Genomic DNA, 24671 nt, shown 5'->3' with positions numbered 1-24671 from the left:
CATATTTAAGAGCAGCCACCAGACGTCCCCAGCAGCAAAAGGGACAGCGCTGCTCCGGGGTCGAGCAGAGCAGGAATCCCCCCAGGATCCCAGCAAACGCATCCCAGGAAGCTCCGATTTGGGCACAGCCCCCGCTATCCCCAAACCCCCAACTAATGAAGCTGAAGGGGAGGAAAGGGGTGACTGAACCGCAGCTCTGTTTTGGTAACGGCCCAGCTCTGCTTCGACACGAGCACATCTGACCCTGGGGGAAAGGCTTCAGGCTACTCTCGCACTAGAACAGAAGGAAAATTCACCCGTTTCCCAGGGATGCCCGGGAACGCTCCCCTCGTGCAGACGCAGCAGCTTCTGCCCCCACAAACACGGGTTGTCCCGAGGCAGCGGCTCCACCAGGACGGCCGGGGCGAAGAGGAGCAGCCCCCGGTGAGGGCGCCGCGCCGCCCGCGGTCACCCCTCGTCACACACAAGCGCACGGTTTCGTTTCTCAGGGGAGTTTACTGCAGCACCTCTTCTCCGGCCCAGCTACTCTGCCTCCGACTACGAGGAATTCATGGGTTAAGGATGATGGTGAGGTGAGAAATAATAACCGACAAAATCCCAACGCCTTCCTGGCAGCGCAGGGCTGCCGAGAAGCGGGACTCAAGACAGGCTCCTGGAGTCCGGGCTGGAGCTCGCCGCGCTCTCCGTTGGGGCAGGGCAGTGGGTGCTCTCGCTCCGGTCCCCCGGAGCACGGCCCGGGTGATGGTCCGGAGCTGTGCTGGGCACAGGGGCTGGGGTGGTCGCTGCCACGCTGCTGCCTGCAACGCAGTTCTTGCTGCTGGGCTTTGCTTGGCTGTCTGGCCCTTCTCCAGCCTCAGTCTGCTCCGGAGGGGAAGGGCTGGGCACAGAGGCCCCATCCTGCTGCACTGGGGCAAGGGGTGTAGCTGGTGCCTCCTCTGCGGCAGGCGGAACATCTGCTGCAGCAACCACAGATGTTGAAGTGACTTCAATAGTGATGGAGCCCATAGCAGTCTCCGGGTGGTCGCTGCTCACCCTGATCCGGGCTACCAAACCGGAGGCAGCGGCAGCATCCTGAGGGTGCCCGTTGGCCACGGCTTCATGCACCACGTTTGGCTCCAAGAGGCTAGAGCTCAGGTCGGACAGAAACGAGGCCTCCGTCACGATGGCCGCGGTCTCGGCCACCCAGTTCAGATCGGCCCCCACGGCCGCGGCGGCGGCGATGACGCCGGCGGCCTCGCCGGGGGTCCCGGGGCCGCCGCTCTCCGCGGAGGGCCCGGCGGCCAAGCGGGGCCGGCGGCTCCCCGCGTCCACCGGCGCGGCCGTAGTGTTGTTGTTGAGGTTGTCTTGGAGCGTGGTCTGCGTGCCCTGGCCCACCTGCTGGTTCTGCAGCAGCATCTCCTGGATCCTGATCTGCTGCAGGATAGCTGGCAGCTCGTAGTGGTGGAAGAAGTAGATCATCGAATGCTAGAGAAAGCAGAGGGAAGGGAGTCACTCACGGAGCCCGGGCTGCAAAAATTCACCCTCTGCCACCTGCCTCCATCCTGCTGGCACCACCACGGCAGCAGAAACGGCAGCTACTCACCTGGATGAAGAGCCACGAGGTGACCAGAGCCAGGCTGCTGTACTGCCCATTGAATCGGTAGTGGTAAGCGTAAAAGGCAAAGTGATACAGATAGAAAAACCTGCAGAGAAAAGCAATAAGTATCAGAATGCAGCCACGGAGGGGACAAACATGAGTTTCCTTCCACTCATCACTCTATTCAGAGCAGTGACACTTTGTCCACGGCGGTGCAGACCCCCTGCAATAGAACCAGTTTTCAACACAGCAAAACAGAAGGCAGGAGTGATTCCAGAGCACCATGCACAAGACCCAGAGTGGAAGCAATCGGGTTTTTAAACACAGTGACATGTACAGCAGCTCCCAAGAACATACAAGAGTGGGAGTCCTCCTCCTTGGGAGGGCTGCAAAGGGTGTAAAGAAACTTCCCACTACGAAATAAAGCTGTGAGCAAAACACAGATGTCGCCAGCCCTTACCTGAGCCAGTGTCTCTTACTCGTATTGGTGTGGCAGCAGATGGCATCATACTGGTCAGCCAGCCACACAATAAGGATGATGTAAAACGCAGTCGTGGTGTCATTGAAGAACTCTGACATAATGGCCTCCATTCCTGCAGGGAGAGAGGAATCTGCCGTCAGCTCCCTGCACGGGACACAACAGCTCCAGGGAAGAGCCTCCCCAAAGGGGCATCTGGACAAGTTCTCTGTGATTCCTAGAACTGGACAATTTCTACAACTGCAATTATACAGCAAAGGCAGGTTTTTGCTTAAAGCAGCAGACAAGGTCAAACAAGTTTCATTGCTCACCGCAATCACTACATGGACCAGAGCATCTGCTGGCTCTAGACAGAGATTTGGGTTTTTGTTTGTCTTTAATTAAAATTGTGCTATCACAGGGAACATGAATCTGAAATGAGCTAAAGTGAAAGGCAAAGACTCAGTTTATGTGATTTCCAAATGAATTGATTTTCCAGAAGCCTTGGAAAGATAATGCAGGTTATTGTCTGCCCTCAAATTCCAGAACCTTCCACCTTGTGAGAAGCAGACACAGTAACCATCTGCTCTATTCAGGTCAGAAAAAGGAATTCAACTTTCTAAGACCCTAAAGTGACTTGCTGCCCATCTTCCTCTATGTAAGAAAAGAGCTAATGTTCTTACCTACTAAAGCCAGGATGACAGTGAGTAGGGGAGCTGCAGGGAATGCAATTGTCATGTTCATTTCCAGCATCTGCAGCAGATCAACTGCAAGAAGGAAACACAGTGATACCAGGTGAACGTGGGAGCAGAGAACCCTCCACCCCACATCATTCCCTGTTCAGAGCCCCACGACACGCTGTGAACACCCCTGTCTTGCCCATCACCCCAGACACTGGCAAAGTCAGAACTGCTCCTGCAAGCACAGGGTGGCAGGACACGTTTTCCAGGCAGCTGCAGGCAGGAACCCTTCTGAACAACAGCAGTCAAGAGAATACACGAGCCCCACTGCACTAGAGCAGGCCCAGTGTCTAATACACCCTGGACGGCCCGGAAAACCCTTACCAATGAAGACAAAGATCTGATGGTGAGAGTAACGCAGCAGCATCGAAACGGACAGGGTCTGCAGAAACAGAAGAGAAGCCAGTGTCAGAGCAGGGCCACGGATTCACCTTCCAAACTGCACTACAGCAGAGACAAGCTCGGCCTTACACGCCGTGCTGTGCATATCTCACATTCCTGAGCCTGAGCTATGCACAAGGACCTCCCACAGAGTAATTAAGGCTTCACAAACAGCAATTAATCTTTATCCTACTGCAGTGAAATAGACAGTAGGTAATTGGGCTGTAAAGAGACTTGTGCTGAATAATGGAGCAATGGCCAAACAGCAGCGTCAGAGCTGGAACTAGGGCTTCTAGCCCTACATCTGTGCTGGCCCTGGCAGCTCACGCTGCCTGGCAGTGGTCACCCTACACTCGTTTCCATTTTTGCTCTTATATGCTGCAACATTACAGCACAGGGAGCTGCATAGAGGAGGTCAGACACAGAGATAGCTCTAAGGCTATGAGCACAGGCTCAGTCCTTATGGAGATCTCTCCTCCAATACTTACCTGCAAGCATCTGGTCAGACAAGGAATCACAGGAGATTCAGTTCTAATCCAGTCAACCCTGGCACTGTTAAAAATGTGGGCAAGGTTTTGCACCTCATCCCTTGGCAGCCTGAGTACTTAACTATCCTAAGACTCTAGCCTGAACCACCCTTGACTGCAAACAGATTATTTCATTCCATTTCAGCTCCTCTGTTTGTTTCATTTTTAGATTTAAGTATCCGTAGGCAAATCTCCAAAGCACAACTGTGCATACTCTGTGAGATGGACTTTAAAAGCAGATGTGATCACTTCGGTGGGCACAGGACTGTCCTGTTGCACAAACACACAGGGTGGCCCTGAAGCTGACCAGCACCGGGTGCAAAATTGGACAACACTCAGCTCCTCCCCACTTACAAATATGACCATGATGACGAAGGCTGCAAGGTATGAAGTCCTGGCCATCCACATGCTGACAAAGCGATAGTGTTCCCCGGATACTACATTACGAAGGAAACCTGGAAAAAACAAAGCCCAATGCCATTAGCCTACAAGCTAAGATTAAACTTCAAATTTGGTTTAAAAAGAACCAAAAAAACCACGAAGTGTTTACAGAGGGAGATGCGTCGCATCACCTCCTCATGGCTCTTATTGTTATGCAGTACAATGAGGCAGTAGAAAATCATGTTTGCAGACATTTCCTCTCTACTCCTGCCTGTTTTACTTTGTCCTTGGCAATAACATCTCTCCATAACACAGGGAACTGTTCCCTGCATTAGAGATTAATCATTGGAAGATGATATTCATGCATCCATGAAAAACATCACCTCCCGCACAGCTGCTGAAGGCCATTCCCCCAAGTCCTACCTTTGTTTTCCTCATTTTCAGCTAAAGCTTTGACACTAGACATCAGGATGTCGTCATAACCCAGGAACTCATCCAGCAATAGGCGACTGAATCTGTCCCCAAAGCACTGGTCTCTAGTGGGATCTAGGTGAAAAACAGAAAACATTCAGCCTGTTCAGATCTTAAGCCACAGAGAAGGAAAGGCAAGTGCCCAGGCCTCCCATCTCTTCAAAGGACCTGTCTGCCAGCAGACCTGCGCCTGCACTCGGACCTCTGCCAATACAACTAAATTGGGCAGGACTGGGAAGGAAAATGTCACACCCTGACAAATATAGCCAGGCTGACAAAATGCCAATGTCAATCAGGTCCCTGCTCTTACATCAGAGCTGTTATAACCTCTCTTCACATCGACACAAAAGGAATTTGACACCGATGACTTGGATGATCTTCCTAGCAATTGCGGGCTCATCCCAGCTAAAGGCCCGGAGAAATGAATCCTGGTAAAATCCGGGAGGGCCAGGCTGATATTTCAGGTCCCAGGTGACCTCCTCATGCCACCGCTGGGGCCTGCGTGTCCTCATGTGCCCTCTTGCAGGAGGGGACATGTGAACTCCTCCCATGGCTCTGGCACCCAGTGGAGGCTGTTGGGTTCCATCCAGGACGTTGGTACAGCACACACAAATGTATTTTGCTGTACAAGCACTAGCTAGCTTGCAAAAATACCCCAAACCTATATTAATCATGGAGCATAAACAGGAGTATTTTTTTAATACAGCACTAGGATTCTGATGAAGGAATTTGCCTGGCTGGATTTGAAAGCCCAAATCAGTAAATAGACATTTAATAAAGAAAATACTCATTACCTACATGAGGTCACTGCTTAATAATGCAGCCCAACTGTCCTTCAGTTTTATTGGGCTAATACAATTGAGTTCAACTGCTGCACTAATGACTCATTACAGATCAATTAAGGTTGCAGGCACAAGAAGGCCTGAGACTGCATTTCTGATTAGCACAGGTTTTCTCAGACCGAACACCGGGAGGGGAGGCTGCTGTCCCAGAACAAGGGTCTGCTGCTGTCACCGAGGGCCAGGAGCACGTGGAGACAACGCTAAGCAAGTCTGCCTAGTGCTCTGTGTGGCAGGAGGGGACGAGGTGGCAGGAAGAACTTTCCTGTGAGGGGGACAGAGCCCTGGCACAGGCTGCCCGGAGGCGGTGGAGGCTCCTGGAGATCTCCAAACCCACCTGGATGGACCTTGTGCCCCTGCTCTGGGTGTCCCTGCTGGAGCGGCGGGTTGGACTAGGGGATCTCCAGAGGTCCCTTCCAACCTCGACCCTCCCGTGGTTCCGGCAGCACCGTGGGTGGCTCCGAGGGACACGCAGCCAGCAGGGCACGCCGGTGCCTCACTCACCCAAAGTCACCACCATGACGGGGATGCTGAGGCGCTGCCGGGTGCTCTGCGACAGCCGCAGGAAGCCGTACTCCAAGGAGTACTCCACGATGTACTCCTCCTGCGGCCACACTGCAAGAGAGGGCAGCCACAGTCAACCGCAGCGTTCCCCAGAGCGACTGCAAAGAAACTGCTCCCCCAGGCTCCCCGCCACCTCCTTCCACCAAGTTCTTGAGGACAGAGTCAGTCAGGAAGATGGGCTCTGTCTCCTTCTTCAGCAGAAAACAGTTTTAAGCTTAGAGGGCAATGCAATGTTTGAGTGTGAATAAAAGAATTGCTTTCTTCGTAGCACAAAATGTTTTTCAGTGGTGATGTGTTTTGTCTAAATACTCAATTGCATGCACTTGCAACACAAGAAAGTTGGAAAAAATAAGAGGAAATGAGGGTTTTTTTTTTTTTTTTGGGGGGGGGGTGGTAATCTAAGACCCCTTTGAAAAAATGAATTTGATAACTACATTGGGAAGCAGAACAATTCTTTTCTCCCACCATCTTTCTGGATCACTTCCACTTGGGAATTCATCAAACCAAAGCAGAGCCTATCACTGTGCACAACATTGTACAGTGTGATTCTCACAGAACTTCGGCAACTATTAATGAAGGGTTTGCACCAAAAATATTTATATGCTCTCCAGTCTTAAGCAACTTAATGATCTGAAGTTCAGGACTAATGAGTTCTGGAGCAGCATCAAGTAAAACACTTGCAAAAACAAGGGAATGGGGCCATTATAATGTCCAGTCTCCCAATCCTCCACAGCAAGAACATGCTGTACTTCTGAAGAGCAAATAACTACATTTTTCCCAGGGATAGAAGCATGCGTGAAAATGCCAAAATTTAATGGGAATCTAGCTGCCAAGTCTCTATTTTAGTATATGTGACTGTTAACAGATTCTCCCCCCCCCAAAACCACTAGACACAGAACTTTTCTAATACTGGAACTGCATTTTAAACAATACACAGTCATTTAAGCTCCTTCTAGAGTTAATGAGACATTAGCAACTTAAGTCATGCTGAAATAAGGAGAGGGATAAAGCCGGATAACAATCTGAGCGATGCAGAACAGCAATACTGTATCTTGCAATCTACTAAAACTTGCTCAGTGGCTTTCAGAATAGTTATTCCAGGCACTGCGGTCATTTAGGAGGCCCAAAACACAGCCCAGGCCTGTTCAATCAGCAATGTGTGCTGTCAGTTGGATCTCTGCAGATCTCAACAGGACAAAAAGGAAGGTTCAAATTCATCAAAAGCATCTGGCACTGCAGAAACATGAGAGCAGACCAAGAGGCTTCTGCCAGTTTTATGATGCAGATGACTCCCCACTCCCAGTCTCCCTTCCAGCCCAAGGAAAGGGATCTATGGATCTACTGTTAGTAGTGGTAAGACTAATCGTAAGTGAAAACACCAGGGATAGTCGGAAGGCACTTAAGGTTGTTATGCATGGACCCAGGGAAGCCAGGAGGAGTGAGATGTGCAGGGAAGATGCTCAGGTGCAAGGGAAGAGGGCGCAGAGAGCCGTGGAAGGTGTCTTTACCTGCTCTTGCTAGCATCTCAAACTCGGACACAGTCTCCCTCAGAGGCTGCATACCTTTAGTGGCCGCTTCACTAAATGAGAACTCCTGGCTTTCGTTGTGGGTCAGCGCCTCGGTGCTGCTCATCCGGGATGGTTTGAGGAACACCTTGGGCTCAATATCCAGCTCAAACTGTTGGAAAACCATGGTGGGGAAAGTCACTTTAGCAGTCATTCCAGTTCAAGTCCTCTGGCCTTCCTCTCTACTCTCAGAGGATAGAAGAGGCCACTTTCTCAGGCTGTGATTTCTATCTTAAAGCAAAAGAGGCCGATGCGGAGGGTCTGGACATGCCACAGAACATACTGTTCCTCTAAGTGACAGGGCGATCAGGGATGGACTGTGGCAGGTTCTGGCTGTTTAGACTAGTTTGTTAGGGTGGTTTCCCAAGCTGCAAGAGCAGAAAAGCTGCGTAGTGGTGAAAACCTGCTGGATCACAAACCAAACAGGCTGTCAGCTCACCTGTCCTTGCAGCCCCAAACCTGGGATGACTGTGCTAACGATCATCTGAATTTCAGCCCAAACCCAGGTTCCCATCTCCTTCTGTCGACCCACAAAAAGAGTCCTTACCTTGATAGAGCTGTTTTCAAACATATCCACAGTCATTTCCTCCTCTTCCTCCTCCTCTTCCTCAGCTGTGGACTCCACCACCATTCCTGGAAACTTCTCGACATCACAGAACTGCAGGAAGATGGGGGCTCGGCTCGAGTTGCGCTGTATTTCCACCCGCAAGATGCCGTCGCGTGGCCACTTATCCCGCACGTGCTCCAAGCAGTTGATGGGGGAGCGGGAGAAGGCGATGTGAATGTAAGCCAGGATGAAGAGCACAAAGAGAGCCTGCACAAGAGAAACACAGCAGAAAACATGAATTCAAGGAAACTACAAATTCCAGAATTTTAGTCAGCCATCTCTTGCTTGCCCGTAAAAACACTGGATTAATTTGGACAAATTTACAAGTGCACGAGAGGTTTTATGCTTTCTAACCCTGGTGGTCTCCGTACTAAACAATCAAGCAACCACACTGGAATCGGGTAATCTCTTCAGCTTTACAGAGCAAGTGATACAATCTTCCCTTTGTCAGCCCTTCTGATGCCTCTTTAACCAGCTGAAAACTTGTCTTCTTCAGGCAAGCACCAAAAAAAGATCCAGAGCTTCTCCAAAGGGCCTGTGACCAAAACTGCTCCACCAGCACCCTGTGCCCTGGGTTTCACCCTGGCTGCTGCGGCCCATAAAGCAGCTGCAGGTCACACACACTGCCCACAACCAAGAGGGTGGTGCCAACTCTTACAAAACCACACACAAAATGCCATGGAATTGCCCTGCGTATCCGTGCAAAGTGCTGCTTTCTTTGACCCACCAGCATTTCATGGGGGAAATTATAAGTGGTAGGGAGCAATGGAATAACAAGGTCTTAATCTTCTCCTGAATGGGAATTACCAGGTTCTTCTGGCAAAATGCTTGCTGTGACAAGGACAGCTGGGCAGCAGAGGCCAGTGCCAAGGAGGAGCTGTGACACCAAACCACTAAGCAGCCTGTGGGCCGAGCTGCAGACGTTTGCTCCATTGGATAATCTGCCAACAAGATGAACTTCCATGCTGGAGTTTTAGTTCAACTGTGTCTTGTTTACTGATAAGAATGGATCTGTTTTTCCCCTCTGCTCCAAGGCAGGTGCTCAGAGATGCTGGTTTTGGATCCCAGGTAAAAATTGATGAGCAGCTTCTTGGAGCTGATGACCTCAACCTTGCTCAGCAGAATGACAGCAAGTGAGGAGATGACACATACAGAAACTGCCCCAGAAATAGCCTATAAACAAAGGATGAGGCTTAACACCACTGTTTGTGGTGTTAAACTGTCTGTGACAGAGTAAAACTTCACCCACATAACAAAGACCAGACCAAAGAAGAGTATTCCTAGCAAAAAGCATTATTCTGCAAGGGCCTGAAAATTCTTGTGTTTTAATGGCTAGGCCTTAATGGGTTTTCTTTAAAAATAGATAAACCCACCAGCTTCCTTGGTACTAGATACAGAGCGCAGAGATGGTGCTGCTGTAATTTGGTAAGATTTGCAGTTCTTGGGGTAGAACCAGGCCGTTCTCCACAGATGTCCTGTGAACACTTTCATCTCCTCAGGTCTGCTTTGATCAAAACTCACAACAGAAAGAAGCGAGATCAGCCTGGCGAGCACCACACATTCCACCTGACAGCCTCCTGCTTCCACCTGCGTCTGCCTGAACCCCCTCACACAGCACAGGGACGTGCAGGGAGGGCTGTTAAAAAAACTGAACATTTCTCAGACCAAAACAGAGCATTGCAAAAGCGCCCTGTCACGCCATGTTTATTATGTTGCCATAAAAAGGCTCTCACTTTGTGTTTGGTAAAGAAGTGGTGCAAGACAAGGCGCCCTGGATGGCTGCTTGTTTCAAAGGGGCTGGATTTTAGAAGCTCCTAATGGAAAGTCACTGTCAACACTTAGCAGCCCCTTTTCCCTCTTCCCCTTATTCTCAATTTCCCACGTGAGGCAGCAAGGAGAAGCTCCAGCAGAGATCTGGAAGCCAAGATGCAGCAGCCAAGCCCAGAGCAGCTGGCCAGGGGTGACAGCGTGTTGGGAGCAGCACTCGGGTTCAGGAGCCGAATTCACCCTGTGGAGAATTCGGCTCCGATTCCCTGTGGAAAAGCGGCCCCTCTGCGAGTGCCCACACCTGCAGGAAGATCTTTGCCCAGCTCAGCAGAGGTGCAGCGCTGTCCACATGTAGCCAAGGTTGTTGACTACCAAAAAGAAACAGCATTAATATGTGTGCGTGCATCGGTTACAGCGAAGAGCAGACTTTGGCAATATTGACACTGTCAAACATCTCGACCGAGCCACACTCCACAGCCCAAAGAGCGAACTGCTGAAATGGGATCAGAAGTCTTTCATATCCCAACGCGGCTTTTAACCAACTCGAGAGCAACTCGGGCAGCTGGAGGAGCAATTTGCAGTCTCTTTTACGCACAGATCTCAGCCAAGAGCCCTGGGGTCCTGCGGACCTCCAGAGATCACTACAGTTCTTCTCATCCTCCTCACCAAAGGGGCTCACAGGTCAACCCAGCAGACGGCTTGGCCTGGATGATCCAAAAGCTGTTTCTGCTCCTAGCAGAGAGGCAGAGCTGAACTTCTTTGGGGTGCTGTGTGTTACACCGAGCAAACCCACGGCCCAGCACCTGGCTGCAGGGTGCCACAAAGCGACCCGCGAAGCGCGCGGCGGCCCCTCACCTTGAGGAGGACGAAGAACTCGAAGACGCGTCGAAAGGAGGGCGGGAAGAGGCGCGCGTAGGTCACTGCCATCTTGAAGAACAGGGCATGGAAGAGGCGGTCGCGCACGTTGATCAGCGGGTTCTGGTTGAGGTTGGCGTTGCGGACGCCGCGGTTGTTGGCGCCGCCGCCGCCCCCGGTGTTGTTTGCCCGCGTGGTGGTTGGCGTTGGGCTGGTTCTCCGACATCCTGGCCGCGCGGCACGAGGGCCAAGCGGCCCCGCTGCCAGGTGGGTCGGTCGGGACGGCCCCCGCTCCCCGCGGAGGGGCCGGGGCAGCGGGCGGCCCGTAGCGCGGCCTCCTGGCGCCGACCGGGGCCCGCGTCAGGCCTGGCGGCGCCCGCGCCCGCCGCAGGCCCCGGGAGCGGCGCGGCCCGAGCAGGCCCGGCGGGGACGCGGCTCCTGCGCCGGCCCCGCGGCCATGGGCAGGGGCGGGGTGCGTTGGCAGCGGCGACGACCCGGTCCGGGAGCGGCCCCTCGCGACCCGCTCACCGCCCCGCCGCCATCTTCCTCCGCCGCCCCGGCACCGACGGCCGCCGCAGGGAACTCTGGAGCGCGGAGGACCGGCCCGGCCGCCCCGCCCTCTTCGGGGCGGTATGCAAAGCGGCGCGACTCCCGTCAGGCCTCGCGCGAGCCGGCCTCGCTCAGGCCTGGAAAAAGGCAATATTTTACGAATCCGAAGGGGTTTCAGTAAAAGGAGAGGAGTAAACTGTTTGAAATGCAATATTTTAACCGAAAACGGTAAATGTGAGGTAAGAAAGCTCTCACCCTAACTTAAAAAATATGATTTAGTAGAGGTTTAAATATCTTCCGGAGGGAAGGTGGATTCGTGCTCGCTTCGGCAGCACATATACTAAAATTGGAACGATACAGAGAAGATTAGCATGGCCCCTGCGCAAGGATGACACGCAAATTCGTGAAGCGTTCCATATTTTTTTTTCCGGTAGCAGAACACCCAAAACTCCCCCGGCGTGTTTATTTTGCCCCGGTTTTGCCCCTTGCGAGAGGCCACCATCTGCCTCCGCCCCAGAGGGTGAGGGTGCAGGTGCAGGGCAGCTGTGGGTGCCTGTTGCCCCGCAGCGCTGGGTGCTCCTGAGCGATGCCCAATGACTCGTCCGTGGCCCCCTGGTGCCAGCTCCACCTTAACGGCAGGAGCTGGCAGAGCCCTGGGGACAGCCCGCAAAACCACCCGGACAAGGAGCAGCCGGTTCCTCATTCCGGCCTCATTGCTTGGCTACGCCATGCAAAGTGGGGCCGGACCCCCCTGGGCACTGCGGGACAGCGAAGGGCACGCGCAGGATGCCCCAGAGGGACCTGGGCAGCCTCCTCCGGCCCCGTGACCTGCCTGGGGACCCCTCAAGGCCCCCAAGATCCTGATCGACCTTCATCCAGGTCGAGATCCTGATTGATTGACCCCAAGATCCGGATCGACCTTCGCCAGGGGATGTGGCCACGTGCCGAGCCCAGGCAGGTCCCAGCTGTGCTGCCGAGCCTTGGGCAGAGCCGTGAGGGAAACCAGCCCAATGCGAGGCCCTGCTGCTGCCTTTATTTAACACCTTTGCAGGGAGCAGACGGGCCCCCGGGCCAGCCCGGCGCCCGCCCCACACCAGGGCAGTGGGCAGGACGCAGCCCTGGCACCTCACACCGCGCTCTCCTGGCAGCTCTCGTCCTCCAGCACCCGCGGGAGCCCGAGCGCCGGGGCCACATCCTGCCCAGGGGCCGGGTCCCCAACGGGGTCCTCGTCACTCTGTTCCTTGGCGAATTGCACGAACACCTGGGGGGACGGAGGCGGCGACGGTGGTGAGGGGCAGCCCCACAGTCCCCGTCCCTGCTTGCTCAGTGCCAGCAGCCTTAGTGCACCTGATCCAGGGTGGTCTGGGACACGGAGTAGTCCTGGATGCCGCAGGGCCCGCGCTGGGCGGCCAGGACGCTGAAGATGGTGGCCAGGGAGGCGGCGGCGGCGGGCAGGCGGCAGCGCAGCAGCGCGCCGTGCCGCTCCTGCAGCACGAGGCCGGGGAAGTGGCGCCGCAGGACGCTCTCCACCGGCGCCGGCCCGCGCGCGCCCGCCCGCACCACCACGGTGTAGCCGTCACCGAACCTGCGGCGGGAGCGCGGACGGTGCCGTGGGCAGCGCAGGACACCCCCCGGGCCCCGCAGCGCCCGCAGGCCCCGGCGTTACCGGTTCTTGAGGTGCTGGACGCTGCCCAGGCAGCGGAAGCGGCCGTTCACCATGATGGCCATGCGGGTGCACAGCGCCTCGCACTCCTCCATGCTGCCGGCGGGGCGGACGTGAGGCCCCGCGCCGGGCGGCCGGAGCCCCGCGCCGTCCCCAGCGCCCCGTACCTGTGCGACGTGAGCACCACGGACCGGCCCTCCCTGATGATGCTGAGGATGCAATCCCAGAGGAAGCGGCGGGCGCGTGGGTCCATTCCCGTCGTGGGCTCATCCTGCAACGGCGTCACGGTGGTGCCGGGCGGCCGCAGCAGCGGGGACACCCCCCCGGCCCTGCGCTCACCAGGAAGACGACGGGCGGGCAGCCCAGCAGCGCGATGGCCGTGGAGAGCTTGCGCTTGTTGCCCCCGCTGTACTTGCCGGCGGGCCGGTCCGCGTGCGGCCCCAGCCCCAGCTTGGCGATGCCCCACTGAGCCACCTGCGAGAGCCGCACGGGGCTGAGCGCCGCGGGATGGGGACGGGGACGGGGACAGCGCGCGCCTCACCGCGGCCGTCTCCTCCTCGGGCACCCCGCGCAGGCGGCTGTAGAACTCGAGGTGCTCGCGGCCCGTGAGCAGGTCAGTGATGGCGTCAAACTGCGGGCAGTAGCCCATGCTCTGGTGCACGGACTGCAGGTCGGTGAGGACACTGCGGGCATGGGGATGGTGAGCACGGGGACGGTGAGCGCCGGCCCCACCGCCAGCCCCGTCCCGCTCACCTGTGCCCCTGCAGCCAGGCCTCCCCCAGCGTCACCTCCGTGTCCCCCGTGAGCATCTTGAAGGTGGACGTCTTGCCGGCGCCATTCACCCCCAGCAGCCCGAAGCACTGGTGGGACGTGCGGGGTGAGCGGCAGTTCCCGGGCACCGGCACCCCGGGGTGCTGCAGCATCCGGCCCTCACCTCGCCGGGGGGGATGGCCACGCAGAGCCGGTCCACGGCCGGCGCCTTCCTGCCCCGGTAAACCTGTGGCACAGAGACGGTCACGGCTCCACATACCCCGGCCAGCCTGGGGGCTCCGGACTAACCCCGGCCACCCCGAAGCGGCTGGAGGGGCGGTGCAGAAGGAGGTTTCTCCTTGTCCCTGCTCGTCCTTGCGGGCTGTGTCCGGCCCCGCCGCTCACCTTGGTGAGGTCCCTGAGCACCAGGACGTGGGAGGCGCTCGGCGCGACGCCCACCCTCGTGCGCTCCCGGGCCACGTCCTCGTCCTCCTGGCCCAGCGGCGGCAGCCGCGGCGCCCGTGGCCTGCGGGTGACATTGCCGGGGATGCTGCAGCGCAGCACGTGGGCCGTGGGGCCACCGCACGTTGGCCGTGGGGCCGCTGCGCACGGGCCCCTCACCTGAGCCGCAGGCAGAAGCGGTACTGCAGCAGGAGCGTGAAGAGGAAGAAGATGACGCCCTCCAGGGCCATGGCAAACATGTTCTTCCCTGCCAGCTCCCAGCGCAGCGGGGACACGAAGCGCTTGTCCCCTGCGAGCGGCCGAGAGGAAGGACGAGGGGCGCTAGGAGCCAGCGTGGGGGCACTGCGAGGACGGCCCAGGGCCACAGCACTCACCGAACCTCTCGAAGGCATCGGCCATCGCCTGGTTCTTCACCATGTCGATGAGGCCCCGGCCCAGGCAGAAGTGCGGGAAGATGAGGAAGACTTTCTTGAGGACGCGGTTGATGTCGTTGAGGTTCTGTGGGGCAGCAGAGCGGGTCAGGCAGAGCTGCAGCGGTGCAGGGTGCGCGGGGGGCCCTGTGGGGCTCACCTGGTCCACGAAGAGCTCCAGCACGAAGGTGGCCACGCTGCCGTTGATGCCAATGAAGAGGTTGATGCAGGTCAAGGCCACGTAGGCGGTGCTGGGGATGCTGAAGAGGAAGGAGGCCGGGTACATCAGGGGTGTGATGGACCAGCTGAGGGCAGAGGAACATGGGGCTCAATGAAATGCATCCGGGGACACAGCGGGACCCCCACCCAGAGCCCCTTCCCTTCACCCATAGAGCAGCAGCAGCAGGACCAGGGCAGGCAGGTTGGCCGAGGACACGTAGGATTTCTGCTGGAAGCAGAGGAAGATGAGGACGACGAGCAGCGCGGGCACCAGGTAGTTGCACTGCGGGCAGGAAACAGCAGAGACGGGGTCACGAGTGGGGTCTGGCCCCCAGGAGCCTCCCACACCATTCACGTCCTTCACGGTGTCACACCATGTCCCAGGCGAAGTTGCCCAGCCAGTAGGTCACGGGCTTCAAGCCGCTGACGAACTGCAGGTGCTTGGCCTTGCTGACCCGCTCCTCGATGAGGAAGAGCACGAAGCTGGCCGGGACGAAGGACATGGCGAAGATCACGCAGATGGAGACCAGCACGTCCACCGAGGTGGCCATCCTGCCGACCAGGGGACGGTGTCAGCGGCGGCGCGGGGCCCCGCGGGACCCCCGGCAGCCCCGCACTCACAGCGCGGCCTCCGAGAGCTGCTCCTTGGTGAGGTTGAGCGGGTGGTTGGTGGCCGTGATGCCGAAGCGCGCGGGGTCGGCGCCCGCCGGCAGCCCGGCCCGCAGCAGCCCGTTGCTGGCCACGTTGAGGAAGGAGACCATGGCGTGCCAGCCCTTGTTGTTGAACCAGACCTGCGGCCCCAGGGAGCCCCGCAGCGCCCTGAGCCGCGCTCAGCCATGGGGACCAACGGGGCCCTGGCGTCCGGGCACTCCCTGCCTCTGGGAATGGGACCGGAGCCCGCCGGGACGCTCCGTCCCGGGCTCACCTTGATGTTCCTGCGAGTCTCCAGGCCTTCCACGAAGCGGCTGAGGTTGCCGAGCAGCCGGTCCGCGGGGCTGCCCTGCGGAGCGGGGGGTGAGGAGCGGGCTGGTGTCCCCCCCATCGCGCAGCCCCGACCCCGACCGCGGGCCCGGCCGTACCGGTGCGACGTCGAAGAGCGCCCGAAGCTCCCGCACGGCCCCGTCCACCTCCTCCGCTGACGGCAGGAGCTGGGAGCTGCGGGCGCCCAGCGAGAAGCCGCCGTACCTGGGTGCAAGGGGAGAGCAGACGTTTCGTCCTGCACCTTCGTCCCCAGCCCCGACACCGCGGTGAGGGCAGCGAAGAGCCGAGGCCACACGGCGCCTCTGCCCGACACTCGCCGGCTCCACGGGCCCTGCTCTGCACCGAACAAGACCCCGTCTCCCCCGCCTCACCTGTGCTCGTTCACCCACTTCTTGCTTCTCAGCCTGCGAGAAACGGTGAGGAATGAGACATGGGCAAGGGGACGTCAGCCCAGCACGTGGCTGCCAGCCACGAGGGCCACATAGGTGCCCGTTCCGGAGGCCCCGCGGTTGCGGTCCCCGCGCTCACCCCTGCCGGATGATCTGCGGATAGGTCTTCACCAGGTAGTCGGAGATGTTCCTGCCCGTCAGGTTCTGCAGGACGTCACCGGTGCCCCTTTGCACCTGGCAGGGGGACGGACACACGGGCGGATGGACACACGGCCCCGGGGCTGCCCGCTGTCCCCGTGCCCGGCGCAGCCTCGGGGGTACCTGCGGCGGGGGGAGCCCCCCGGCGCCCTCGGGGCAGTCGGGCAGCATCCTGCGGGCCCCGGGCGCGCTGCAGCGGCACGGCAGCGACGGCTCGCCCGGCGTCCCGTTCCCGTGCCGCAGCGCCGCCAGCGCAGCCAGCGATGCCGGCGGCGCCGAGAAGCCGCCGGGGTGGGAGGCCGGCGGGCACGGCCCCGGGCTGGCCCCACACGCGGGGAGAGAGACCCCGATGAGCACCCGGCACGGCCTGGGAAGGGCCCGTGGAGACACGGAGCCTCTCGGTGCCGGAGCAACCCGGAGAGGGGGCCGGTCCCCGCGCGCTCCGAGCGCCATGTGCCGGCACTCACACATCCCCTTCATCCTTCATGCACTCGGTGCCGAAGCCGGGCTCAGCCAGGAGGGCACCCAGCAGCCGCGCTGTGTCCGGGTCCCCCGGTGCGTCGTCGCTGCGGGCACAGAGCGGGGCAGTGCGGCGGCAGCAGCGGGGACGGTGGCGGTGGCGGTGGCACCCACCTGAAGAAGGTGAACTGCGGCCCGTACATGGAGGGCCGCAGGCGCAGCGGCGGGTACCGCCCCACGGGCGGCACGATGAGGCTGAAGAGCAGCGCGATGCAGACGAAGACGGCGGGCAGCACGATCTGCAAGGGGACAGGGGGACAGAGCGGGTCGGGGGCGGCTCCTGCGCTGCTGCCCGCTGTCCCCGCCGCCCCGGCCGCGGTACCTGGGCGAAGAAGCCGCGCGTGCTGCGCCGTGCGTGCAGGAGCCGCTTGATGAAGAGCGCGCGGAGCTGCCGGCGGGCGAGCGCCCAGCCCGCGGCGCGGCGGGACCCCCGCGCGCCCGCGCCGCGCAGCCGGTCCGTCTCCCGCGGCTCCTCGGCTGCGGGCAGAGGCGGCGCCTTGGCGAGGGCAGGGGGCTCGCGCGGCCGCTGGGCTCGCGGCGACGGCCCCCGGCCCCGCTGGGACTCCCCGGCCCACCCCCCGGCTCCTACCTCTCCTGGCTCCTTGGACTCAGAGTAAAGGAGAGAGGAAAGAAGCGTTACGGCTGGAGGGACGTGCCGCGAGGCGGCGTTAGGGGCAGGGGGCTTGCAGACCCCCCACCAAAATTCCCCTGGCCCCCACAAGAGACAGGCCCAGGATTGCTCGCCCCATCCCAAACCCCTCCGATCTGCTCTGCTCCCTTCCCAAAGCCCCAGGATGGCCCAAGGCCGGTGGCAGCCGCGATGCTGCTGCTGGAGCATCCTGGTGTGCGTGCCTGGTCAGACACTACGTGTGGCCCCAGTGCATCTGGAGGGACCCACAGCAGGGCAGACCCACACGCAGGGAGTGCAGCCCCCCAGCCCCATGGCCCCTCTTACCCGGCTCCCCGTCGGCAGCTTCTGCATCCCTGTCCTCACTGGGGACGGCTCCGCTGCCAGGCTGGGGGGCTCTCCTGATGCCTGATGAAACAGGGCAGGGCGCTAAGGAGGGCTGGAGACGCAGCCTGGGCCGTGTCCCTGTGCCCACGGCTGCTCCGGCAGTTCCCGCTATCCCTGCTCCGGTGTCTCCCTGTGCTGCCCCGCGTCCCTCCCACCCCTGGGGACCAAAGCTCAGCTCTACCTGGGCGGTTTTACCTGCCACATCGACATCCACCCCCATGTCCTCGGCCACCTTCAGGAAGATCTGCGGGAGGGACAGGGCATTGACCATGGCCGTGAGCGCCGGCCGCTTCGGTGGGCAGAGCCCGAGCCCAAGCAGCAGCGCCGGTTCCTCCGCCTCCGGCACCTCCTCCAGGCTCGTGTCCGAGATGCCGTAGCTGGAGATGCCCAGCTCGCCCAGGCGGCCGTCCAGCTCCCGGAAGAGCTCCCCAAAGGAGCCGTCCTCGGCGCCGCTGTAGGGCAGCACGAAGAGCAGCTCCTGTCCAATATCTTCCACCAGCCGCGAGCCCGGGACCAGCTTCTGGATCAGCGCTGAGAGCTGGGGCACATCTGGGGGGACGGGGAGAGCCGGGAATGGGGACAGTGCTGAGATCCAGCACAGCGAGCAGCGGAGGACGGAGCAGCTCCGGGCGCGCGGTCCCAAGCCCAGCAGGGTCTCTCGGGATGGCGGATGGAGCCCGTACCCACGGTGCTGGCCTCGCTGTCCCGCTCACTGCCCAGGCCGGTGTCACTGCTGCGCTCCGAGTCGCTCTCATCCTGCAGCAGAGTGCGGGATGCTGCAGCCGGAGCTCAGGCTGCCGCGACACGCTCGGATACCCGGAGTCGCCGGAGGACCCACCTTCCTGGAGGGGCCGGGGGCGCCCGTGCCGGCCCGTTCCCGCTTCACCAGCGTGAGGTAGTAGCCGGTGCCCAGCCTGGTCTTGAGGAAGAGCGGGGAGCCGCAGCAGCAGAGCCGGCCCCGCGCCACGATGGCCACGCGGTCACCCAGCAGGTCGGCCTCGTCCATGTAGTGCGTGGACAGGACGATGGTGCGGCCTGGACGGGGGCAGAGCGCCCGCTGAGCCCGCGCGGCCACCGCTGTCCCCCTGTCACCGGGGCCACCGCGGCCGGAGGCGGCGCCCACCTCGGCGGTACTTGAGCAGCAGCTCCCAGATGCTGCGGCGCGAGTAGGGGTCGACGCCGGCCGTGGGCTCGTCCAGCAGCACCACGCGGGAGCCGCCCACGAAGGCGATGGCCACCGAGAGCTTCCTCTGCATGCCGCCTGCGGGGCGCGGGGCGGCCGTCACGGGGGACGCGCCGCCGGTGCCCGCGGCCCCCGCGGTTCCCCACGCACCCGAGAGGCTCCTCGTCTGCTCGCGGCGCTTGTGGGGCAGCCCCGTGTCGTGGAGCAGCTGCTCCGTCTCCGCCTTCACCTGCTCCTCCGAGAGCCCCTTGAGCCGCCCGTAGAACCAGACGTGCTCCTCCACCGTGAGGCTGCGGCGGCGGCACGCGGTGAGCGCCCGGTGCGCCCGCGCGCCGCGGCCCCTGCCCGCCCGCACCTACATGTCGAAGAGCACGTTGTGCTGCGGGCAGGTGCCCATGGTCCTGCGGATGCTGTCCATGTCCGAGCGGATGTCCCAGCCCTGGATGTAGGCGGTGCCGGAGGTGGGGGGCAGCAGCCCGGTGAGGATGGACCTGCAGGGGCAGCGGGGAAGGAGCAGCGCGCGGCGGGGACGATGTCCCCATGCTCGATGCTCAGCCCTGTGCCAAAGCCGGGGCAGATGCAGTCCCAGGCCGTGGGCTCACATGGTGGTGGTCTTGCCGGCCCCGTTGTGGCCCAGGAAGGAGGTGATCTGCCCCTCGTAGAAGTCCAGGCTCAGCCCGTCCACGGCCGCGCGGCCGCCCTTGCGGTAAATCTTCACCAGGTTGCGGATGGAGACGCCGGGCGCAAGCTGGGCTGGCGGCTCCTCCACCAGCACTGGAAGCCGCCGGAGCGTCACGGAGGTGTCCGGGCCCCCGGCGGCAGGGCCAGCCCCAAGGGGTACAGGGGGGTGCATCTCACCTTGGGGCGCAGCCAGGGGGGCGGTGGGGTGCGGGGGGTGCCCGCCCGAGGACTCCTCGCCGCACCAGTAGCTCCTCAGGAAGGGGAAGTTCCAGGGTTTGGGAATGCCGTACTGACCTGCGGCGCGCACAGGGTCGGAGCGGGGCCGGCCGGGGCGGCACGGGGGCCGCGGGGCTGCTCTCACCTGGGAAGACGCCCTCGACGTACCAGGTGGCCAGGCCGTAGAGGCCGGCGTCCAGCAGCAGCAGCGCCATGGCCGTGGCGAAGTTGTAGGGGTCTCCGGGCACGGGGCTGGCGCCCAGGTTGTGCCACTGGATGCCCTCGCCCTGCTCCTCGTAGAGCGAGAAGTACTCGCAGCCGAAGCCGAAGGCCACCGGGGACAGCAGGCTCTGGTGACAGCGAGTGCAGAGCATGGGGCAAGAGCCCTGGGAGGACGAGGGGACCCCACGGTCGGGGGCATCCGGGGCTGCTCACCACGAGGACGCGGAGCGGGAAGGTGACGTGGTCCCGCCAGGCCACGCACAGCACGTAGGGAAGGTAGAAGGAGAAGTAGATGATGCCGCCGCAAGCCGAGGCCAAGTTGGCGCGGAGGAAGAAGGTGCTGATGAGGAAGCACTGGCAGATGGTGGCCACCGAGAAGGTGCCGAGGAAGAGGAAGATCACAGCAGGATCGCTGTAGGGCAGGATATTCCCTAGCTGCAAAATGAGGCGGGTTGGAGCCTGTAGAGCCCCCTGATTCTGTCACCTCCGATGCCCCCCACGTCACCCTGGCATCTTCCCCATAGACAGCTCTGCAACGTGCCTTGAGGATGAGGACGAGGAAGGCTGAGCTGAGGAGGAAGGGGATGAAGCTGCTGAGGAACCAGCCGAGCCAGAGGATGCCGCTGCTCAGCCCCATGGTCTTCATAGTCTCCTTGAGTCGCGTCTCCTTCTCGTGCACCACCCCCTTGATGATCATGGCCACCGAGTAGATCCAGGCCAGCGTCATGAAGAGCGGCAGCGAGCGGTTCAGCACCCGCAGGAACCTGCCGGGAGAGCAGCCGCGCTCGCCCGCCGTCCCGCCGCGGCTGCCGGGGACCCTGTCCCCACTCACACGTCGTCCACGTAGCAGGGATAGGGCATCTGCTGCAGGTAGACGCCGGTGCGGGGGGCGGCCCCGCTCTGTGCCCGCACCACCGCCTGCTCCACCAGGTCCTGCACGTAGGCGAAGCCGCCCCACACGTAGCGCAGGTCGCTGAAGGGGTCAGCAGCCGGGCCTGGGTCCCAAAACCTGGGGACACAGCAGAGCACTGGTTGTGGCGGGGGACATTGGCCAAGGTGGGCAGGGGACGCGGGGCTGGGCGTCATCCAACCTGTCCTTGATCTTGTTGGTCCTCGTGACGTCGTCGATGTCCATGCGGATCTTGTAGCGCACGTGGCGGGGCAGCCCCCCGGCCGCGCCGGTGGCGGGCACCTCGAAGACCACGGCGGCCCAGAACTGCCGCTGCTCCAGCAGCTCCAGCGCCCGGGCCACCAGCTGCTCCTCGGTGGCCACCGCCTCGATCTTGTCCAGGCGGACGCACTGTGGTTGGAGGGAGAATGAGTGGCGCTGGGGACGGCGCAGGACGGCACGGGGACCGGGGACACACGCACCTCCATGAGCTGTGCCAGCGTCCCCACCACATGGTCGACCTCAGCAAAGACCCGGTGCCAGGTGAGGCCGGAGTCCGTGGCCGGCGCAGCCAGAAAGGCGGCCAGCGCCGGCAGGTCCCAGGAGGTGCCGTTGAGGAGCCCATCCAGGAGGCGCGCGGAGCCCGGGGCCTGCAGCAGCTCCTGCGAGAAACGTGGGGAAAACGGGGTCGGAGGCTCTGCCCGCAGCCGCCGGCCGCGGCGGGCGGCCCCGCGCAGGCGCCGCGCACCTGCACGAGCCGCATCTCCAGGCTGCCGTTGAGGAAGGCGTAGAGCCGCGGCGCCAGCTCCCGCCAGGCGCCCGCCGCGTCCCGCAGCGCCGCCAGCTCCCGGAAGGTCCGGTTCACCTGCGGGACCGCGGTGAGCGGCGCCGGGGCGGCCCCCGCGCCCCGGGCCGCCGCGGCGCCCGCGCACCTCGGCCATGACGCGCTCAGGGCCGGGGCCCGGCGGCGTGTACAGGATCTTGCCCACGAGCAGCGGCCGGACGCCCCTCCAGAAGAGCTGCGAGACGGGGTTGGACTCCAGGCTGCGGAGCAGCTCTTGGCAGAAGGGACCTGGTCGGGGGGACAGGAATGACCCCCTGCCCCACTGCCGAGGCTGCCCCAGGGGCCGGCCAGGCTCTGCTCACTGCTGGCGTTGCCGGCGTCGGCGGCTCCGCGCTCCGAGCTGTTGCGGTCCAGGAAGGCGCCGAGGTCGTGGTCCTCGTACCAGTTGAGGGAGGGCACGCGGAGGCCGCCGCCCTCGGGGTGCCCGCAGGCGATGCGGGACAGCGCCCCGAGGGCGCCCGCCAGGGAGCTGCTGCCGTTGGCGGCCGCCAGCGCCGCCAGCTCCTGCCTCAGCTCCGCGAAGCTGCTGCTGGAGGAGACCTGGGGAGAGGGGGATAGAGCGGGGCCGCGGGAGCCCCGTGCAGGGACGGGGACGCCGAGGACCGTGCAGCGCTGCCAGGGACATCAGCGCCCGCGGCAGAGGAGGGGGACGGGGCAGCTACCTCCTGCAGCAGCATCTCGCTGCCCTGCAGCACCGCAGCGAGGGCTGCCGTGGCATCGACCACGTCGTCCATCCCCGCGCTGAGCTGCTCCTGCAAGGGGACAGCATCACGGCTGCTCCGCGGGGACACGGCGCCGCTGGCACCCCGGGACTCACCGCGACGAGCCGGGGCACGTCGAGCTGGGCGAGCACGGCGCGCTCCAGGGCGCGCAGCGCGGGGCCGGGCAGCGCGCAGAGCCCTTCCTGCAGGCGCCGCGCGCCCGCAGCGTCACCCGCCACCAGGACGGTCGCCAGCTCCTCGGCATCGCACACCAGGACCTCCAGCGGGACGCGGGCGCCCACCCGGGCGAGCTGGGCACAGACGGGGCCGGTGAAGGCCCGCAGACCCCCCTGCCCGCCCGCACCGCCGCGTACTCACACCGCGCGGGCTGAGCCGGGCCGCCAGCAGCTCGTCCACCAGCGCAGGCGGCAGCGACGCGTTGGTGCGCAGGAAGCGGGAGAAGCTCTCGGCCTCCCGCAGGTAGCCCCTGAGCGGCAGCGCTGGCGGGGGACACCGGGTCAGCGCGGGGTCCCCCCGGCGCCCGCGCGCCCGCCCGCCGCGGCGCTCACCCCTCGGCAGCGCCGCGCTGCCCCGCAGCCGCTGCAGGGCACGCAGGAGGGCGTCCGCGCTGCCACGGAGCTGCGTCCCCTGGGCACTCAGCAGCACCCGCCGCGCGTCCGCCAGCAGGCGCGAGAGGCTGCGGACAGAGGCCACGGTGAGGGGCGCTCGGGGGGCACCCGCCACGTGCCCACGGGCTCCCGCGCTCACATGGAGCCGTCGAAGTTGCCCACGGTGCCGGGGGCTTCACCCGCCGTTGGGTAGCGGAAACAGGGGTTGTTCATGTTGCAGATGATGCCCTGGATCCAGGGCAGCGTCCCAGCCGACGGCAGCGCCTTGTTGGGGAAGTGGCCTGCGAGAGACGGCGGGGACGGGTCTGGGGGTGGCAGCCAGGGAGCCTCCCCGGCCCCACGCACCCCGGAGCAGGGAGAGCCCCCCAGCCCACGTCCGCCCCAGCTCGCGCCCGCGCTCACACTCGTGCTGCATGAAGGGCGGGTGGGAGCGACGCACGGAGATCAGGATGACGAAGAGGAAGAGGGGCCACAGGAGCTCGATGGCCAGCTGGATCTGCAGGGGGAGGCCGCGGTCGGGGCGGAGCAGGGGGGCACAGTCCCCTTTCATGGGTCCCGGTGGCTGCAGGAGCCCCGGCTCGGGCGCCCGCCTCACCCGCTGCCTCCGCCGGTACGTGAAGTTCTTCCAGAGCAGCAGCCACAGCTGGGTGCCCACGGCCATGGCGGGGCCGGCGCGGATGTGGATCTGGCTGCAGGAAGAGCACGGCAGGGTCAGCGGGATCCCAGCCTCGAGGCTGATCTGCCCGAGGCCACCGGGTTCTCGTGCGCCCGACACAGGGCGTCACACGGGACATGGCACCAGCATCCGCCCGAGCTGCCCAGGACCCTGCGGCTCCGCAGGGAGGAGGCGGCACCACATTCCTGCCACAAAGCTCCTTTCCGTACCAAAGCTGCCAAATCTTTTCCTTTTGTAAACCGAGAGCAGCAAAACAGGGCACAAGCTCCTTTGGGGTCAGGTTGCTTCCGGATTCCCATCCGACACCAATCGTGCAGCAGCCGCCCACATCACCCGAGGGATCCCATTCCTAGGTGCTGCCGGCACCCTGTTGCAAGGGGCCACAGGACTGGCCTCTCCTGGCCGTCCCGGGGCTCAGGACCATTTTGGGTGCAATAACAGAGCAAGCACCTCCCTCCTGCATGCCCAGACCCATCTGTCTCCTCCGGGAGCGGGAGACCCGCGGTCACGTCCTGCTCTGTGTTCTGGCCACCCCATCCAGGTGCCAGGGGCTGGGCAGGCGGCTCTGCCCGCGGGGCTGGGCACCCGCTGGGGCCGGGCAGCAGGGCAGGACCCTGCAGCTCCCGTTTCCGGCACTAATCTGCAAGCCCAGGCCTGGCAGTGGATAAGCAGGTGCCGGAGCCAGGCGGGATTAGGATCCTCCTGAGGAAATCCCGCTAATCAGCCTGCAGGGACTGCCGTAAGC

The 24671-nt window shown here is 62.2% G+C and overlaps 2 protein-coding genes and 1 non-coding gene across 3 annotated transcripts; 1 reads left to right on the top strand and 2 right to left on the bottom strand.

The window, feature by feature from the left end:
* Positions 1–475: 475 nt before the first annotated feature.
* On the bottom strand, positions 476–10967 carry TMEM259 (transmembrane protein 259). The gene is given in 12 exon segments (XM_088526744.1): positions 476–1464; positions 1583–1682; positions 2037–2169; positions 2717–2800; positions 3098–3155; positions 4036–4136; positions 4486–4608; positions 5877–5987; positions 7445–7613; positions 8049–8315; positions 10731–10923; positions 10925–10967. Coding segments are annotated over 12 exon segments (2196 nt in total). The 5' UTR covers positions 10957–10967; the 3' UTR covers positions 476–639.
* Positions 10968–11595: 628 nt separating this feature from the next.
* Positions 11596–11702, top strand: LOC148594337 (U6 spliceosomal RNA). Its single transcript, XR_015913512.1, has one exon. It is a non-coding gene; the product is annotated as a U6 spliceosomal RNA (small nuclear RNA).
* A 668-nt stretch (positions 11703–12370) lies between these two features.
* ABCA7 (ATP binding cassette subfamily A member 7) lies at positions 12371–23921 on the bottom strand. The gene is made up of 49 exons (XM_088526763.1): positions 23846–23921; positions 23653–23746; positions 23390–23531; positions 23191–23318; positions 23000–23121; positions 22738–22932; positions 22583–22672; positions 22223–22460; positions 22009–22148; positions 21825–21941; positions 21559–21738; positions 21279–21487; positions 21020–21196; positions 20725–20951; positions 20401–20618; positions 20111–20315; positions 19927–20043; positions 19671–19842; positions 19428–19559; positions 19219–19358; positions 19009–19146; positions 18724–18920; positions 18569–18641; positions 18232–18434; positions 18081–18129; positions 17826–17906; positions 17193–17347; positions 16985–17109; positions 16819–16917; positions 16475–16670; positions 16293–16387; positions 16136–16168; positions 15863–15968; positions 15709–15783; positions 15405–15574; positions 15158–15335; positions 14951–15066; positions 14725–14869; positions 14529–14652; positions 14314–14443; positions 14098–14218; positions 13877–13939; positions 13696–13802; positions 13484–13625; positions 13282–13416; positions 13110–13213; positions 12946–13038; positions 12627–12864; positions 12371–12540 (listed from the first exon to the last, which is right to left on the bottom strand). The coding sequence occupies exons 1-49, from the start codon at positions 23909–23911 to the stop codon at positions 12406–12408; spliced, it is 6735 nt and encodes a 2244-aa protein (XP_088382889.1). The 5' UTR covers positions 23912–23921; the 3' UTR covers positions 12371–12405.
* Between the last annotated feature and the right edge of the window lie 750 nt (positions 23922–24671).

This window comes from Tinamus guttatus, unplaced genomic scaffold (assembly GCF_059628265.1).
Source record: "Tinamus guttatus ecotype Peru unplaced genomic scaffold, ASM5962826v1 Tinamus_guttatus_pri_ptg000254l, whole genome shotgun sequence".
In the NCBI taxonomy this organism is placed as follows: domain Eukaryota; kingdom Metazoa; phylum Chordata; class Aves; order Tinamiformes; family Tinamidae; genus Tinamus; species Tinamus guttatus.
The sequence above is the reverse complement of the archived record's forward strand: the minus strand, read 5'-3'. Positions and strand labels throughout refer to the sequence as shown.